This window comes from Rattus norvegicus, chromosome 20 (genome assembly GCF_036323735.1).
Source record: "Rattus norvegicus strain BN/NHsdMcwi chromosome 20, GRCr8, whole genome shotgun sequence".
NCBI lineage: Eukaryota > Metazoa > Chordata > Mammalia > Rodentia > Muridae > Rattus > Rattus norvegicus.
This window is the reverse complement of record NC_086038.1, coordinates 17,230,736-17,246,609: the sequence shown is the minus strand read 5'-3', so window position 1 is coordinate 17,246,609 and position 15,874 is coordinate 17,230,736. Positions and strand designations below refer to the sequence as shown.

General features: G+C 47.5%; 1 protein-coding gene across 3 annotated transcripts in view; it reads left to right on the top strand.

The window, feature by feature from the left end:
• Positions 1–15,874, top strand: part of Ipmk (inositol polyphosphate multikinase) — a 34,676-nt gene that overhangs the window by 4,217 nt on the left and 14,585 nt on the right. For 2 of the 3 annotated variants that reach the window (XM_006256345.5, NM_134417.2), the window contains exons 2-3: positions 11,463–11,548; positions 14,356–14,452. In XM_006256345.5, the coding sequence (XP_006256407.1) occupies positions 11,463–11,548; positions 14,356–14,452 (183 nt within the window). Of the gene's footprint in view, positions 1–1,127; positions 10,401–11,462; positions 11,549–14,355; positions 14,453–15,874 lie in introns of those variants that run through there. The other variant, XM_006256346.5, reaches the window with a different exon arrangement.

Here is a 15,874-nt window from a genome sequence, read left to right as displayed (position 1 = left end):
ACCATTTGGGACTCGCGTCCAACCCAACCACAGAAATGGTTTTTCCTTTGTCAGTGGGACTTCCTTTCTCTTCCAAGTTACTGCAGAATAATGGTGTTGCCCCTCCCCAGCTGGAGAATTGGCCTTTTGTGCGAGGAACCCTGGCTCCCTTTAGCGGCAAACGCTGTCTTTTCTTCAGTTCCTTGATTGAACTTAGGGCCACAAAGCCACATCCCTGACCCAGGAAGTAACCCCTGGAATCTAAGACGAGGGTGTTAGGGGTGTTGGTATTTGGATGTCCTTGTTGGTGGGCCCTTTGTAGATGTGCCACGGGGTGTAGAGGTTTTAGAAGTCACAGATGCATAGCTACAGTTTGGTCCCAACCTGAGACCTTCATTCTGGACTTCCCCAGTGAGAATCCTGGCCGCCAGTGCTCTCATTCCGTTTATTCTGTGACGTCATCCTGTGATTTTTTTTTTTTTTTTTAGAATTTCTATACCAAATTTCACCAGAAAACAAACCTACAGTACAGAGCTCAGGGTCAAGTCTTCTTTGATTTTACGATTCATTTATCATATTTACATGTATGTGTGTACGCACGTCCCTATGAGTTTAGATCCGCCACTTTTGTGTGATGCCTGTGGAAGCCAGAGGACATCGGTCCCTTGCAATTGGAGTTACAGGCAATTGTGAACCACCTGATGTAGGCGCTGGGAACCAAACCTGGGTACTCTGCAAAGCAGTAAATGCTTTAACCTTTACGTCCTCTCTCCAGACCCGAGGTCAGGCTTCCTATACAGACATTATGAGATTAGAAACTGGTCAGAAGTTTTCTTTTTTCTTTTCTTTTTTTTCGGAGTTGGGGACTGAACCCAGGGCCTTGCACTTTGCTAGGCAAGCGCTCTACCACTGAGCTAAATCCCCAACCCCTGGTCAGAAGGTTTTTGGATTGCTTTTTTGTTATTTCTTTCCCCTCCCCTTTATAGTAGCATTTATTTAAACCTAGTTGGTTTTGTTTGTTTCTGCTTACACTTACTTTCCCCTTTCCCATTTCGTTCCCAAGGTCAAGATCGCAGAAAGGGTCGGTTGCGGTGATGCAAGCCTTTAAATCCCAGAGGTGGAAGCAGGCAGATCTCTGTGAGTTGGAGGCCATCCTGGTCTACATAGCAAGTTCCAGACCTAACCATTCTACCCCATTTCTCAGCAGTCTTTGTAGGTGACACGATTCAGCATTTTCTTATGCTCCTTTCTGAGCTTCTGTAGTAACAAACCTTTCCCTCCTCTGCCCGGCAGAAAGGGTGGTTAACACCATACACACCTTTTCACAGCCGGCTTTAAAGCTCACACCATCACTTAAAAAAAATCAGTATCTTGTCTATCAGCGCACACAGTTTTTCTTCCTGGCTTCTGTGCCCAGGGTGTATGTGGACCACTGCTTATTCTGCAAGTGTCTCGGATCTGCTGTCTCACTGCTCAGGGCCGGGTAGCTGGCATCAGGATCATTGAATAGCCGTCCTTTCTCTTTGAGGCTAGTCTGGGTGGTTTCTGACCATTTGTGACCAGGCACCGATTTCCAGTCGCTCCTCACGTTCTGTAAGAGACTCTGGAGGAAGAGCTTTGTATTCCTCAGCTGCACTTCCTCTCCTTTCCTAGTTTCTGCCAGCGAGGGCCAGTGGTCATAAGGGAGCCGTCATGCACAGAATCCACTAGGCTTCCCAAACTAGTTAATGCTACTCTAAATTGTTCTAGCCTTTAGACAGATTTTTTTTTGGTGGTGGTGGGGGGAAACTTTGAAATATATAAAACATAGCCAGAATGTCAGTGAACCAGCTATGTCCAGTCGCTAAGCTGACCCCGGGTGTTAGATGGTGGTTTGCGGAACTGTTTCAGAGTAAGTTCTGTCGTGACCTTTTGTTCTGATGATTGTGCGTCTCCTAAAAATATGACCCCTTTTTTGCCTACTTAGGATAAAACATTGAAACTCAGAATACAGTGTTTGGCAGTTGCCGTCTTTGTAATGAGACCTGACGTTGAATATGGTTTAAATGTGGGACTGACGTAAGCTGTGTTGTGAGACCTTCGTCTCTGTTCCTTCTTCGAGTAGCCCATTCGGTTATCACGGGCGTCGGTATTCTGTCCTTTGGCGCAAGGTTTGTTTGTTTAATCTTAAAAGTTTTAAGTAGTACTTGGAATTGAACCTAGAATCTTGTGAACTAGGCATATACTCTGCCGTGGCGTTCCATGCCCAAATCTCTTGATGTTTTTAGCCACGAATTTATTGTAGTTACTTATTATGTGCATGCGTGTGTGAGAGACAGAGGTAGTGTGCACATGTTCACGTGCTTGTGCGCGAGGCACGCTCAGGCCGAGGTTTCTACTGTACCTTTGTCCATATCGCATGCATTCATCTAGTTTCCTCCCCTATGGGAATAGGTAGAGTTATTTAAAGGGCGCGTTGGAGGGCGCATCGTGCCTATTTAGCAAAGCAGCCTCCTCAGTCTGAGCTAACAGCGCCAGAAGTTGAATCCCTTGTAGGAGAGGGCCTTCAATCCACTAAGAAAGTGGTCGGTTATCCCAGTCTTGGCACATCTTGCCTGCCCAGTCAGTGTCATCCATGTGGAGCCCACGGCTGAGTTAGAGTGCTGGAGACAATTCTCCTCGGCAGCCTGCACACAGCCTTCTGCACCATTGAGGGCTGGCCAGCAGAGAGGATGTTTCTAACCCTTTTCTACCTTGATTTCTGTTTTCTTCAGCCACAAGATCTTACAGCCGAGTTCTCTCCACCTTATTTTGGAGGCCAGGTCTCTCACTGAGCAAGGAACAAGGTCTCTAGACTAGTTCACGGGCAAACACTAAGGATCTTTCTTGTTTTAGCCTCCCCGGGGTGGGGATTGTAGATATCCTAGCCAGGGTTTTATGTGGGCCCTGGGGCAAAAGCCTCATGATTGCCCTGCAAGCATCTTACTGAGTCATCTTCTCGACCTGCTTTCTCTTATTTGTGTGTATGGGCATTTGCGCGTTTGCATGTTCATGTTTGTGTGTGCACACATGTGTGTACCTGTGTGTGTGTGTGAACGTGTGTGTGTGTGTGTGTGTGTGAGCGTGCGTGTGTGTGCATGCGTGTGTGTGCATGCATCTGTGTGGTGCCCAGAGTTGATATCAATTGTCCTCTATTGCTCCCCACTGTATTTATCAATGAGGGTCTCGTGGTGGACCCAAGCTCACGGACTCTCCCTGGGCTAGCCACTTCTAATAGGCGTCTGTTGGCTCTGCCTCCCAGTAGGCAGCCATCATGCCTTCTTGTCTATATATGGACATCTAAACGTGGGGCATCACATGCATGATAAGTGCTCCGTCCACCGAGCCATCTCCTCTTTATTTTATTTTTTTTAAATTATTTATTAATTTATTGAAGCAGAGTCTTATGCAGGCCAGCCTGGCCCTGATAGCTACCCAGCCTGACCTGTATCTCACTGCTTGGCTGAGGTTGAATCGATTCACCTGCCTTCGATTCCCAAGTTCAGGATTGTAGGTGCACACTATACATGAGACATGAGATCGTCACACACGTTTGTTTACACTGTTTGTCTGATTGTTTCTCTACAGTTGGGTTCAGAGTCAGATTGTACAGTGTTGTCGAGAGAGATCATGCCTTCTCGGACTGCAGGGCACAGGTTATCAGTGGCGCTGCTGTTGACAGACCTTTGCTTACAAAGCTGAGTGACAGCTCTCAGTATTCCTACCGTGGAGTGACTATTTTCTTTTTTTTGCCACTGTAATTAAGTAGCGTGGGAGGAATATTTGAGTGTTATTTACCCCTCTCCTCCCTTAAAACGCCATAAGTAGCCACGGAGACTTGCCAAGCTCACGTATCTGAGCTACGCTGCTGAAGGCTACACCGGGAAGTGCTCCCGCCTTTCTCCAGCAGTTGGCATTGCACACACACCGAGCGCTCTCTTCCAGGATGGACCAGGATGCCTCAGCCTCTGTCGGCGGATATTACCCATATCGGGGCTGCTACTTTGAATCATCCCCCAAATGCCATTCTCCTAAATTTGGACAGCGGCGGCTCCTGGACTCTCTTGTGTCTTTTTGACATTTCCTGTTTTTCCCTTTGAAGTGTCTTCTCCATTTCTGGCATAAGACGACGATGCAGGGTTGTTTTGTGTCTTCCTTGTTCCAGGCCTGGAACTGGAAGGAACTGTTTGTGTCCCTTAGCGAGGAGTGGCATTTCAAATCTGCATTCCAGGTGTATGGTTCTGCTTGTCCTTTGAGCAAACACCCTTCACGCATGAGGTTACGTGTGTTTACCGGCGTGCGTGTGTGAGCATGAATGCACGCCCTGGAGACTTCAGGCAGGACGCCACATATGCACAAGCTTGAGCAGCCCGGGCCTGTTATTTCGAGCTCAGCATCCGAAGGCTTCGTCTCCCATCTCAGTGAGGGCTCCATCTTCTCAAAGAAATGATTGTGTTTACTCATTTTGAAATCATAAATAAACTTTCCTTCCTGGCGAAGTGAGTATATATGTACTGCTGTGTTAATCTTACTTTTCTTATTTGTTGTTTGAAACAGGGTCTCACCCTGTTGCTTAGATTGGCTTGGACTTCCAGTGTCGTCCAGGCTTTCCTAGAGCTCCTGTAGACACAGAGCACTGCTCTTGGCTTTTCTGTCTTTTTCTTTTTCTTTTTCTTTTTTTTTTTTCCGGGGCTGGGGACCGAACCCAGGACCTTGCGCTTCCTAGGTAAGTGCTCTACCACTGAGCCAAATCCCCAACCCCTGTCTTTTTCTGTGCACAACTTGCATGCTCTTTGGTGCTCATGGAGAGGAGAAGAAGGCTTCCGATCCGTGGAACTGGAGTTTCAGACTGGACTATTGCCAGTCATGTCGTAGGTGCTAGGAATTGAACCTGGGTCCTTTGGAAGAGAAGCAAGTGCTCTTAACCACTGATCCATCTCTCTAGTCCCTTTACCGTGTGTGTGTGTGTGTGTGTGTGTGTGTGTGTGTGTGTGTGTGTGTGTGTTTATATAGTTGTAATTATGTTTATTATTATTTTTTTTTTAAAGATTTTATTTTATTGTATATGAGTACACTGTAGCTGCCTTCAGACACACCAGAAGAGGGCATCAGATCTCATTACAGATGGTTATGAGCCACCATGTGGTTGCTGGGATTTGAACTCAGGACCTCAGGAAGAGCAGTCGGTGCTCTTAACCACTGAGCCATCTCTCCAGCCCATGTTTATTATTTTTTAAAGATGAGAATGTCTTATAACCCAGGCTAGCCTGGAAGTCATTCTGTAGTCAGGTGACCTTGAACTCTGAACTCTGATACTCCCGACCTCCTGATCTGGGATTAAAGGTATGCGCCATCATGCCTAACTTTTGTAAAGCTGGGGATTGAACTTGGCCTCTGGCAACTGGACGGTCACTATACCCATAGAACTATTACCAACCCTTGCGGTGGTGTTTACTTGAGATTTATGGTCTATACTTCTTTTTTTTTTTTTTTCTTCCAGCTGGGGACCGAACCCAGGGCCTTGTGCTTTCTAGGCAAGCGCTCTACCACTGAGCTAAATCCCCAACCATGGTCTGTACTTCTTTGTTTGTTTGTTTGTTTTCTTTTTTGTTTGTTTGTTTGTTTGTTTGTTTTCTTTTTTCGGAGCTAGGGACCGAACCCAGGGCCTTGCGCTTGCTAGGCAAGTGCTCTACCACTGAGCTAAATCCCCAACCCCCATGGTCTGTACTTCTTAAAGCCATCTTTGATGGGTTTTTAGAAATCACAGTTACACTGTCTTATATAGAGCATTGGTTCTCACCCTTCCTAATGCTGCAACTCTTTATGTTGTGGTGACCCCAATCATAAAACTTTCATTGCTACCTCAAAACTAATTTTGCTGCTGTTATGACTTTGTAATGTAAATATTCAACATGTAGGATATCTGTTTCGTGACCCCGGGGTCACGACATAGATTGAGACCCATGCATACAGAGCCTTGACTATAGAGAACAGCTCTTGGGAGGGTGATGTGGGACGATCAAGGCCCGCTGGGCTGCAGAGTAAGTTCCAAGTCATTCCAGGGTAAAGAGCCTCTCACCATAACCCTCTGAGACCGCCTTCAAAACAAATAAAAAGGAATTGAGAAAGATACTATCTTGTTTCCTGAGAAATTTGATGAGATTACTGTTACTATTTTTGTTTGTTTGATATGGTTGTGTTGGGAACAGTCACTAGGAGGCCATTTTGGCTGTGTTTGCATTGCCTTCTCCTCCCTGCCCCCACCCGCTCTCTTTTCAATGCTGAAGATTAAATCCAGGGTTGCATGCTTGCAAGGGGGTGGGGGGACAACATGACATGACACAACACGACTCTTTGTCAGCATCCCCTGCCCCCCTAGGTTTGTTCTTCCTGTGTCAGTTTTAGTCTTGAGTGTTTTAGAGAATTTGTTTCATGGCTGTTGTGGCATTCGCTGAGGGGAACCTCATGTCTCTTCTCTGCCTCCAAATGTTCACTTATTCCTAATAATGATCTTTTATCTTCTTTTTCCTTGATCTGTTTAGTAAGATGCTTGCCCATTTTCTAGGTCAGTCCCTTTTGATTTGATTAATTATTGTCTGTCCATCTTTGACAGATTATCTATTGAGACATGCTCTCACTGTGTCCTTCAGGCTGGCCTTTAACTCTTGACCCTGCCCCCTCACCTCTGCAGTTCAGAGATTACCATGCCCAGCATCCAGTTTTTATTGAACTGGCTTCTTGTTCATATGCGCGTGTTTAAAGTTAATATGTCTTTCTCAGACATAAGTGTGGTTCCTTTTCCTGAATGATAGAAATACTTAGTGTCTTCTTCTTACATTATTTATTTGATGATGGGAGGGGATAGATAGGCAGGGTGCCCTTGTGGAAGGCAACAGATGGTTTACAGGGATTGAACTCAGGTCCCTAGGTTTAGCAGAAGTCATCCCTTACCCACTGAGCGGCCGCCATTAGACATATTGAAAGCCACACATTCCACGGTGAGCTGCACTGTGCAAACTGTTTTCGTTTAGCACGTGGAGCGCTTTCTCGTTTCTCCTGTGGTTTTGATCCACATGTAATTACAGTGGCATCGGTTGCTCTCCTATTATTCAGTATTCCCCCACGTCCTTGCTGCTACTCCTGTGGTTTTGGGGCATCCTCTGCAGGATCCCAGTCCTCGTAGGTTTGGGGCTTCGTGAACAGTGTTTATTCTTGAAGGGCTTGTGTGTTCTGCTGGACGGTTTTCCCTGATGGTCCTGAAGTGTGCAGGGCTCTCTCCCTCAGCTGAGACTGGAGTGACAAGGGACAGGCTGGACACAGGGTCTCTGCGCTGTATGTAAACTGGCCGATTCTCTACTGTTAGGCTTTGGTGTGTCATGGCAGTGCCTTCTCCACCAATACCAGAAAATCTCTGTGAGCTTGTCTGTAGTTCTACTCCATTTTTGCTCCTTGTATCTTGAAGCTATGTTATTATAAGCTCTGTTACACGTCTGTAATTGTGTATCCTAATCATCTAACCTCGTCATTATGAAGTGTCTTTCTTAAATACTAAAGTTTCCTTCCTTGGGGCTGGAGAGTTTGCTCCGTGGTTAGGATGGCTCCCTCAGCATCCACGTCAGTTGGCTCACAGCCACTGTAACTCCAGCTCCAAAGGATCTGATGCCCTTTTCCGGTCTTTTCAGGGACTCCCCCTTCCCCGACCTACACACACTGAAGAAGATCGAAATCAAGATCCTTCTCTTCGTCACGCAAGGTGGCAGATGCCTCTAACCCCAGCACTCAGAGAAGCAGAGGCAGGCAGATCTGTGGGAGTTCAAGCCCAACGTGGTCTATGCAGCAAGTTCCAGGACAGCCAGGGCTACACAGAGAAACCTTAAAACACACACACACACACACACACACACACACACACACACACACACACAAACTCCTCGTCCCGGAGCTTGCCATGGGATGTGCTGTAGTCTCTTCCTTACGCTGGAGTGTGCGGGTACTGTCTCCCCCCATCCCTCCCTTCCTACAGAAAGGCTGAACCCAGGGCCTCAACAGTGCAGAACAGGGCGGGCAAGCATGTGCCCATGTCTCCAACCCGTGTCTTTATGTTTGAAGTGTCTGGGGGTATGCACTTTCCCATGTATTAAAATTCCAGTTGTCTTTGGCTGTGGATTAAAAAAATTCTTAAATATATTTTAGAATATCTTAGTCTCATTTTTAAACACTTCCGTTATTTTTAAATATATTTATAATGAGAATCCTTAGTAGAATGTACAGTTCTTTTGGTATATGTTTGTTTTTTGTGACATGGTTTTATTTCTAATAATAAAAGGAGTAGTGTTAGCCTGTACATGGCGACCCATCAGAGAAAGATGTAAAAGCCATGGAGGAGCTGAGAGTGGTGGTGCACGACTTTAATCCCGTGACTTAGGGGGCAGAGGCAGGTAGGTAGGTCTGTTGCATTCTGGGCCAGCCAGGAGACCCTGTCTCAAAAAGCAAACAAAACCAAAACCCCTAGTACTATGTTCATAATAACTAGAAGGAAAAGCATGAAAAAAGAATTTCCAAATTATATAGAATACTCTTTACATCAATTTGGTGGGGTCTTTTTCTTGTTTTCCTTTTGAGACTGGAAGGGTCTTACTCTGCAGCTTTCTGGCCTGGAGCTTGCCCTGCCAGGCTGGCCTTGAACTTGAAAGTGTGCCTGCCTCTGTCTGAGACGAGTAGGATCAAAGGCGAGCAACACCACACCTGGCTGCCTCTCACAGACGTTTTAACAGGTTGTAGCAGTGATCTTCTGAGCGCCTGCTGGCACGTCGGTCTTCTACCAGTGATTATTGTGGTAAAAGTCTGAGCGTCAGACATAACAGTCTGAACATGCAGTCCCATCAGCTGCATGCTGTGAAGGGCACTCCGTGTTAGTGGACTGTTTTTGTGTGTGTGTGTCCACGAGTCTGCATGAGTTTCTTTACACCGCCGGTGCAGATGGCTGTGGAAGGCAGAAGAGGGTGTCAGGTCACCTAGAGCTGGAGTTGCAGTGCTGAGAGCTGAACAGGACAGCAGGCTCTCCATGCTTGAGCTCCTGCCCAAGTCTGAGATCCTGGGATGTCTTCATCTCTGAGAACTCCATATCCTCTGAGTACTTCCCTGTCCTTGTCTCTAGCCTCTGCCAGCCGCCATTCTGCCTTCTAAGAGCTGGGTCACTTCAGACGCCGAATCAGGAAGTGCTGGCTTGTTCCCGGTGTGGTCGGAGGCTTTCAGTACATCAGCTTCAGCTCCCTAATGGCTTTGAAACAGGCCTTGGGTGCTACTTAGTTTCGGTGGGGCTGACTTGCCAGAGGATTGTTCACAGTTGTTTTACTTTGCCTTGAATGCCCCTGCCTCAGAGCCGGACACTCACTGCCCCTTCTGTAGGTCTACTGGATTATAACTGGTCTGGAACTCAGAGCTGGGGTTAAAGGCTTTTGCCAGCATGCCTGGCCCTATCCCTTGTGATGGTGGTGGTGGAGGTGATTGATGGTGGTGATGATGGTGGTGGTGGTGATGATGATGGTATTTAGAAACCCCTTTGTAGCCCTGGCTGTCCTGGAACTCACTCTGTAGACCAGGCTGGCCTAGAACTCAGAGATCCGACTGCTCCCTCCTCCAGAGCGCTGGGATTAAAGGCATGTGCTGCCCTATCCTAGCTTTCCTTTTGTTCTGAGACAGGGTCTTGCTGTTGCTCTGGCTGGCCTTGAACCAGTGATGGTCCTTCCTCAGCCTTCCTTGGTACCACAGCCCTTGCTGTTGGCATCTCTTAAGGTCCATTTGCTGTTTTCTTCTGTGATAACTTTGTCAACTTGTCTCCCAAGTCATCTCCATCCTACATGCTTTGGTTTTGGGGTTTTGTTTTCTGTTTGTTGTTTTTGTTTTCTTTTTGGTTCTGGAATGTTCTTGGGTTCTCTCAGCCTCTGCACTTTCCTCTGATTTCTGAGGCATACATGGGATTTTTGTTGAACATGCTTGCTTCCTAATTATGACCACGTGACCGTCTTACGTCAGCCTCTGTTGATTCTGCACTCTTCCTGTTCTCTGGTATGCTCGTAGCTCGCTGCTGAACACAGGACATCCTGCTTACAGCAGGCTGGAGAGCAGAGTGGATGGCTTTGCTCCCCCTCTGAAGGACCTGTCTCCTTCACTGCCCGTGCCTTATTCAAGAGCTGTGTGTGGAGCTCCCTGCTTGGGATTCGGCTTTGGTCTTAGATGCTCTAATTCAGCTGGATCTTGGCTTCATTCACTCGGGTTCAGTTTTCTCAGAAAACTTAGTTATTTCGTAGGACCCAGGGGTCTGTTCCTGTGGGCTTGTGGTCTCTCTGATTCAGTCAGCAGCTTCTCCACACAGTTGGCCGGCAGTTGCATGATCCCTGCCTGTAAGTAGTCTGGGAAGCTGAGAAACCCTGGAGTCTGCCGTGGGGGAAAAGGGGATGGGTGAGCTTCTTTCCTGACTGTTGATGCCTCAGTTTCCCCCTCTGGGATTCAGCCCTGGCGTCCATGCGCTGTTGTTCTTCCTGGCTGCAGGAGGAGAGGGCATTCTCACCCTAAAGTCCATCTTCAGAAACAGGTTTCTCTGCAATCCTTTGTAGTCAGCCTAATCCTGGCATCCCCCAAATCTTCTGACCAACCAAGCTATCCCTTCTTCTAACTTACTCACTTCCTTCTGTCCTGCTGATGTCTAGATCACACTCGTCTGAGACGTCTGCTGTGACTCTTTAAATTATTCATTTCTCCCATTGTTAGAAAGTTCACGTCACTTGCCAAAAAGAAGTATAGATAGATACAAGTATATAATATGTAAACTGTATTTTGTCTCAATTGTCACGATTCTGTGAAATCTAGCAGGTAAAGATTAAAATATTTAATTAGCAACGAGTGGTCGTTCCTACTTACGTGGATCAGGCTGGGGTCGGTGTGCATATGGTGACTTGGAAAAAGAGTTTGGCATTGCATGGACACATTACAGATAGGCATCCCTGACCTCTGACCCTCCATCCTGGGACCCAGCACAGCTGCACACAGGGTGTCCACGTTGGGAAGATGCGGTCTATAGAACGTGGCCAACTGTGAGACTCATGGATGGCTACTAGAAACACATTTTTTCCCCTTGTCTATAAAAATGAGCTGGGCTTTATTTCTACGTCGTTGTGTTGTTTTTTCCCCCATAACCTATCACAGAAAGTTTATTACCAAAGAGTTTTAGAAAATCTAGGGGCCATAAGAGAATCTCCCCGAGGGAGGAGGAGTGGAGACGAGAAAGCTGGACGGCTTGGGTGTGCCCTCTCCTAGTAACATGGATTGAGAACATGGGTTGACGGTTTACAACTTGTGACACTTTCCATCCGTGAAAGTGGTTGACCTGCTGTCTCAGGAGCAGACGTGGCCTGGGAAACCATACCTTAACCAAAACATTGACGGCCCTCATCTCCGTTGTGCAGGCATACTCCAGCACCCAGATGGTACAGTTCTGAAACAGCTGCAGCCACCGCCTCGGGGCCCAAGAGAGCTGGAATTTTATACCATGGTAAGTGATGTGAGGTGCCGTGTTGGTCTACGCGCTCCTCAGTTTTCTGCTGTGACTCAGACTGAGAAACGTGTTTGACAGCATGTCCTGGGTCCCCTCGTGACAGATAAGCCTCACGCAAGCAAGGCTTCTCTTGCAGTGTTCTGACTGCAACCTAGTATTTTCCGTTCTGCTTCTTCACGTCTTGAAGAGTCTCATTCTGAGTCACTAAATTGATTTCAATCAACTGGTCATGACCCACAATTTGAAAAACACTTAACAGAGAGAGTTTGTCACTCTCAGAAATGCTAAGTTAGTGTTTTTATCACAGCTTCTGAGAGTCTTGTTTGCTTGTTAGGCAGGGTCTCTGTACATTGCAGACTGGCAGAGGACTCCGGTGCCCCTGCCTCAGCCTCCCTGGTGCTGTGTGCCATAGTGTCCTGGGTCTTGTTCAGCGTTTCCTAGCACTGTTGGAGAAGGGCTCATTCCTGATACCTAATTCATCCTATGATTCAGGATACTTTTTAGCGTGTTCACAGTGTTCCGTGACCACCAATTATTTCTTAACTGCAAAACATTTTAACTATGAGGCTCTGCCTTCCCTGCCCACCAGCCACAGACCGGCTTTCTTTCCATGAGCGTGCTGGCTTTGTGTGTCTTCTCCAGGATGATGTTTGTTCAGACACCCCCCCACACACACACACATATACAAACACACACACACTCATACACACACACACACACACACACACACACACACACACACACACGTGTTGCAGTTAAGAGTGTATATGAAGTGTGGCTACATCCTTACAGAACTACACTGTGGGTATGAGCCCCCAAGCAGACCCCACTCGAGGGTGCTGCCTGCCCTTCTACAGTTGGCTTTTCACTGTTCCGCTGGCGTCCTTTTAGACACAAGGGTGTGGACTTTGACGAGGCTCAGCTTGTATCTGTTCTTTCCTATTGCTGACTTGAGAAAGGGTCTTAGTCTCGAGCCTGGAAATCCTGCTGTGAAGCCCTGGGTGGCCTGGAGCGCACAGCAGTCATCCTCGGTCTCCTGAGTTCTGGGAGTCCATGTGTGCACCACCACGCCCAACCCTTTGGTTTTGCTTAGGCCTGTGTTGATTTTCCTTGCCCTGATTAAGAGCATGAAGGTGCCTCTACTCCACTGGGAGATCCTGTTTCCTTTATCGGTACCCACATTTCTGTCCTGTGCTGTCTCTGGCCCTCTGCTAGAACCCTTTCCTCCTGTAGTGATCCCTAATAGAAGAAGCACTCGGAGAAGCCGTGTGCTCACTGGCTAGAGCTGCCATGACAAAGTAACACCAGTGGTTTGGCTTGAAATACAGAAATCAAGTTTTTCCCACTTAGCTTTCTAGTCTGGCTGTAGTCAGGGGTTTCTTTTGATGGCCTCCACACTCCTGCTCAGGGGCTGTCTCCTCAGATTTTCTTGTGTGGGTTTATAGCCTAATGCACTTTCTGAGACTACCCTACCATGGCGAGCCCTTGTTCTCCTGTGATGACCTCCTTGCAAGCCGTCTCCAGAGGGGCTTACATTCCAGGCCCTGGGCTTGGGTCGTGCAGCATTTGTCTGGCTCACAGTTCATCCTATGACAATGATTTTGAGAATTGAAGATTTGTTTTCTTTCTTCCTGAGAGAAATGGCAAAGTCCTAGGCTTGAAGACCGCAGTTAGACCGTTGAGCAGTTTATCGTGTGCCTGACTGTCCACCATGCCCTGATGGGGCGTCACCCTGCACTGTGAAGCAAGGTTTGCTCGCTCACATAGTAGTCAGCGTTTCTTGGAAGACTTCCGGTAGAAAACAATAACTTATTTTCTTTCCCTTCCGCTTAGATGTGAGGTTCAGCTTCTGGTAAATGAAATTCTATCCTATACTTTTCACTCTTGTAGTGTGCTTACTCATAAAATTGTATGTCGTATATATTAAAGCTGTCCCTCAAATGTTACAATAAATGAAACTATTCTCACAGATATAAAATAAATATGTAAAATAATTATTTAGTGAGAAATCCAGGTAAGTGTTAAAAATGGTTCAAGGGGGCCAGCAAGATGGCTCAGCCAGTAGGGGAGCTTGCTGCTAAGGCTGATAACTGAAGTTTGCTTAGGATCTGTATGGTGGAAGGAAAGAATCAATGTCCTTAAGTTGCACGCGCGCGCGCACACACACACACACACACACACACACACACACACACACACACACACATTCATTCTCTCTCTCTCTCTCTCTCTCTCTCTGTCTCTCTTTCTCTCTCTCTAAGTGAATGAATGTAAAATACAAATAAATGTGGCCCAAGAGTTAGCTACGGTACATGCCCCAACCCTTGCCCTCCAGCCAGAATTTCTTGCCTGTGTCCAGAGAATTATTTTGAATTTGGTGTCAGTTGTGCACAACTCACTTAGTAGACAAATAGTTGGATAATGTTGACAGGGGGAGCTGGAGAAATGGCTTAAGAGCACTGGCTGCTCTTCCAGAGGTCCTGAGTTCAATTCTCAGCAACCACATGGTGGCTCACAACCATCTGTAATGGGATTCGATGCCCTCTTCTGGTGTGTCTGAAGACAGCTACAGTGTACTCACATACATAAAATAAATAAATTGATCTTTAAAAAAAAAAAAGTTGAGAGGAGGATGTATCAGCAGGATAGTACTCCCCATGGAGCACGGTGTGCTGCGGTAAGTGGCTGCTTGTCCTCATGTGGGACTCACTGCCCCGCGCCTCACGGCAGGTGAGTGTAGCAGACCTAGCCTTGGTCTTCTTGAGGCTTTCTGCGTAGCTGACCAGCCCTGCACCTCTGTTCAGGTTTACGCTGCTGACTGTGCCGATGCTGTTCTCCTGGAGCTGCGGAAACACCTGCCCAAGTACTATGGCGTCTGGTCCCCTCCCAGCGCACCCAACGGTAATCCATTTTCAGTACATCCCGTGCGTGCATGTGTGGCTCAGTTCGCAAGCTTGGCTTCCAAAGGGTCTGTGGGAAGGCCGCAAAACAGGAACGCTGGCGCGGTTCCTACCCTCACTAAATGAAACTCACTTTACCTTCGCTGTTTGTTGCCAGTTCCTTAAAGGACATATTCTGCATTAACTGATTACTGTTACAGTTGTGTGAGTACATCTTGGTACTACGTTCATTTACAAATGTCCGTTCCTTGTGTGAAGAATAAGCCATTAAGAACCCAAGCAGAGGGTTGGGGATTTAGCTCAGTGGTAGAGCACTTGCCTAGCAAGCACAAGGCCCTGGGTTCGGTCCCCATCTCCAAAAAAAAAAAAGTTGCAAAAAATAGAACCCAAGCAGAAGTACCTCCCGTGCGTAGCTTGTCTCCTGCCTTCTTCCCGTCCCACAAGCTTTAGTTCCCAGTAGGAACCCTGGGAAGAACTGTAGTGGAGAATGAGAGCATGTGGGTCTGTCTTGGAGTCTGGCGATGAGGTCACTTAATCAAGGCTGCAGGCTTCGCTGATGTGGGTTTTGAACCGCAGTGTAGCACGGTCTGACTTTCGTCCCTCAGTGTGTCAGGTGCTACTACTGTGGCATCTTGGCTCTTCTCTGGGGATTCTTAGATGAGTAGTGGCCGGTCTAGGGCTGCTGGGGTAGGAGCCACCTGCATTCACTAATTCAGAAAAAGCAAGTGACTGAGGCTCTGTGGACGTCAGGGGAAGGCCGCACGCCTGAAGAGCTCAGGACCAGACAGTCGTGTTTCCAGTCTGGGAATATTCACATATGCAGAGGTGTCATGGCGATAGGCCCCAGATCCAGACTACTGACTCACTTTCGTGGAAACTGAAGGGAGCTTTTTGGTATTCGTGGTAATCTGACCTGTGCCTCCTCCAGGGTGACGGGACGTCTTCCCCTGGGGTGTCACGTTGATGCTCGTCATCTCTCAGATTGTGACCTGGAGTGGTAAATCCCCAACCCTAATGGGCCCGTGTGAGAAAAGCACAACTCAGTTACTATGAATCCAAGCTGTGCACCTAGGTCAGGCAGAGCTACCGCTGTGCTACTCTATCCCCAGCAAGGAGATCCCCTATAACCTGCGGTTTCTCCAGGCCACGGGCTTCTGCTCCATCTTCCTTCCACCTCTTCAGTCTTCCTCTCTCTCCTTCCCCTCTCCTTCCTTTTCTCCCCAAAACTTTTTAGCTCCACCCTTCTTCCGCTGCCCAATCACCAGCTCTAGCCTTTATTTCACGAGTTAAAATGGGGAGAAGTCCACCTGAAGTCCGTGATTCACTCCTCGCCACTGGCGACAGTGAGAACAGGAGTGGCCGTGTGGGAAGAGGGGAGACTGGGAAAATACAGTCGAGCCCATGCAAGGCTCGCTTGGGCCCC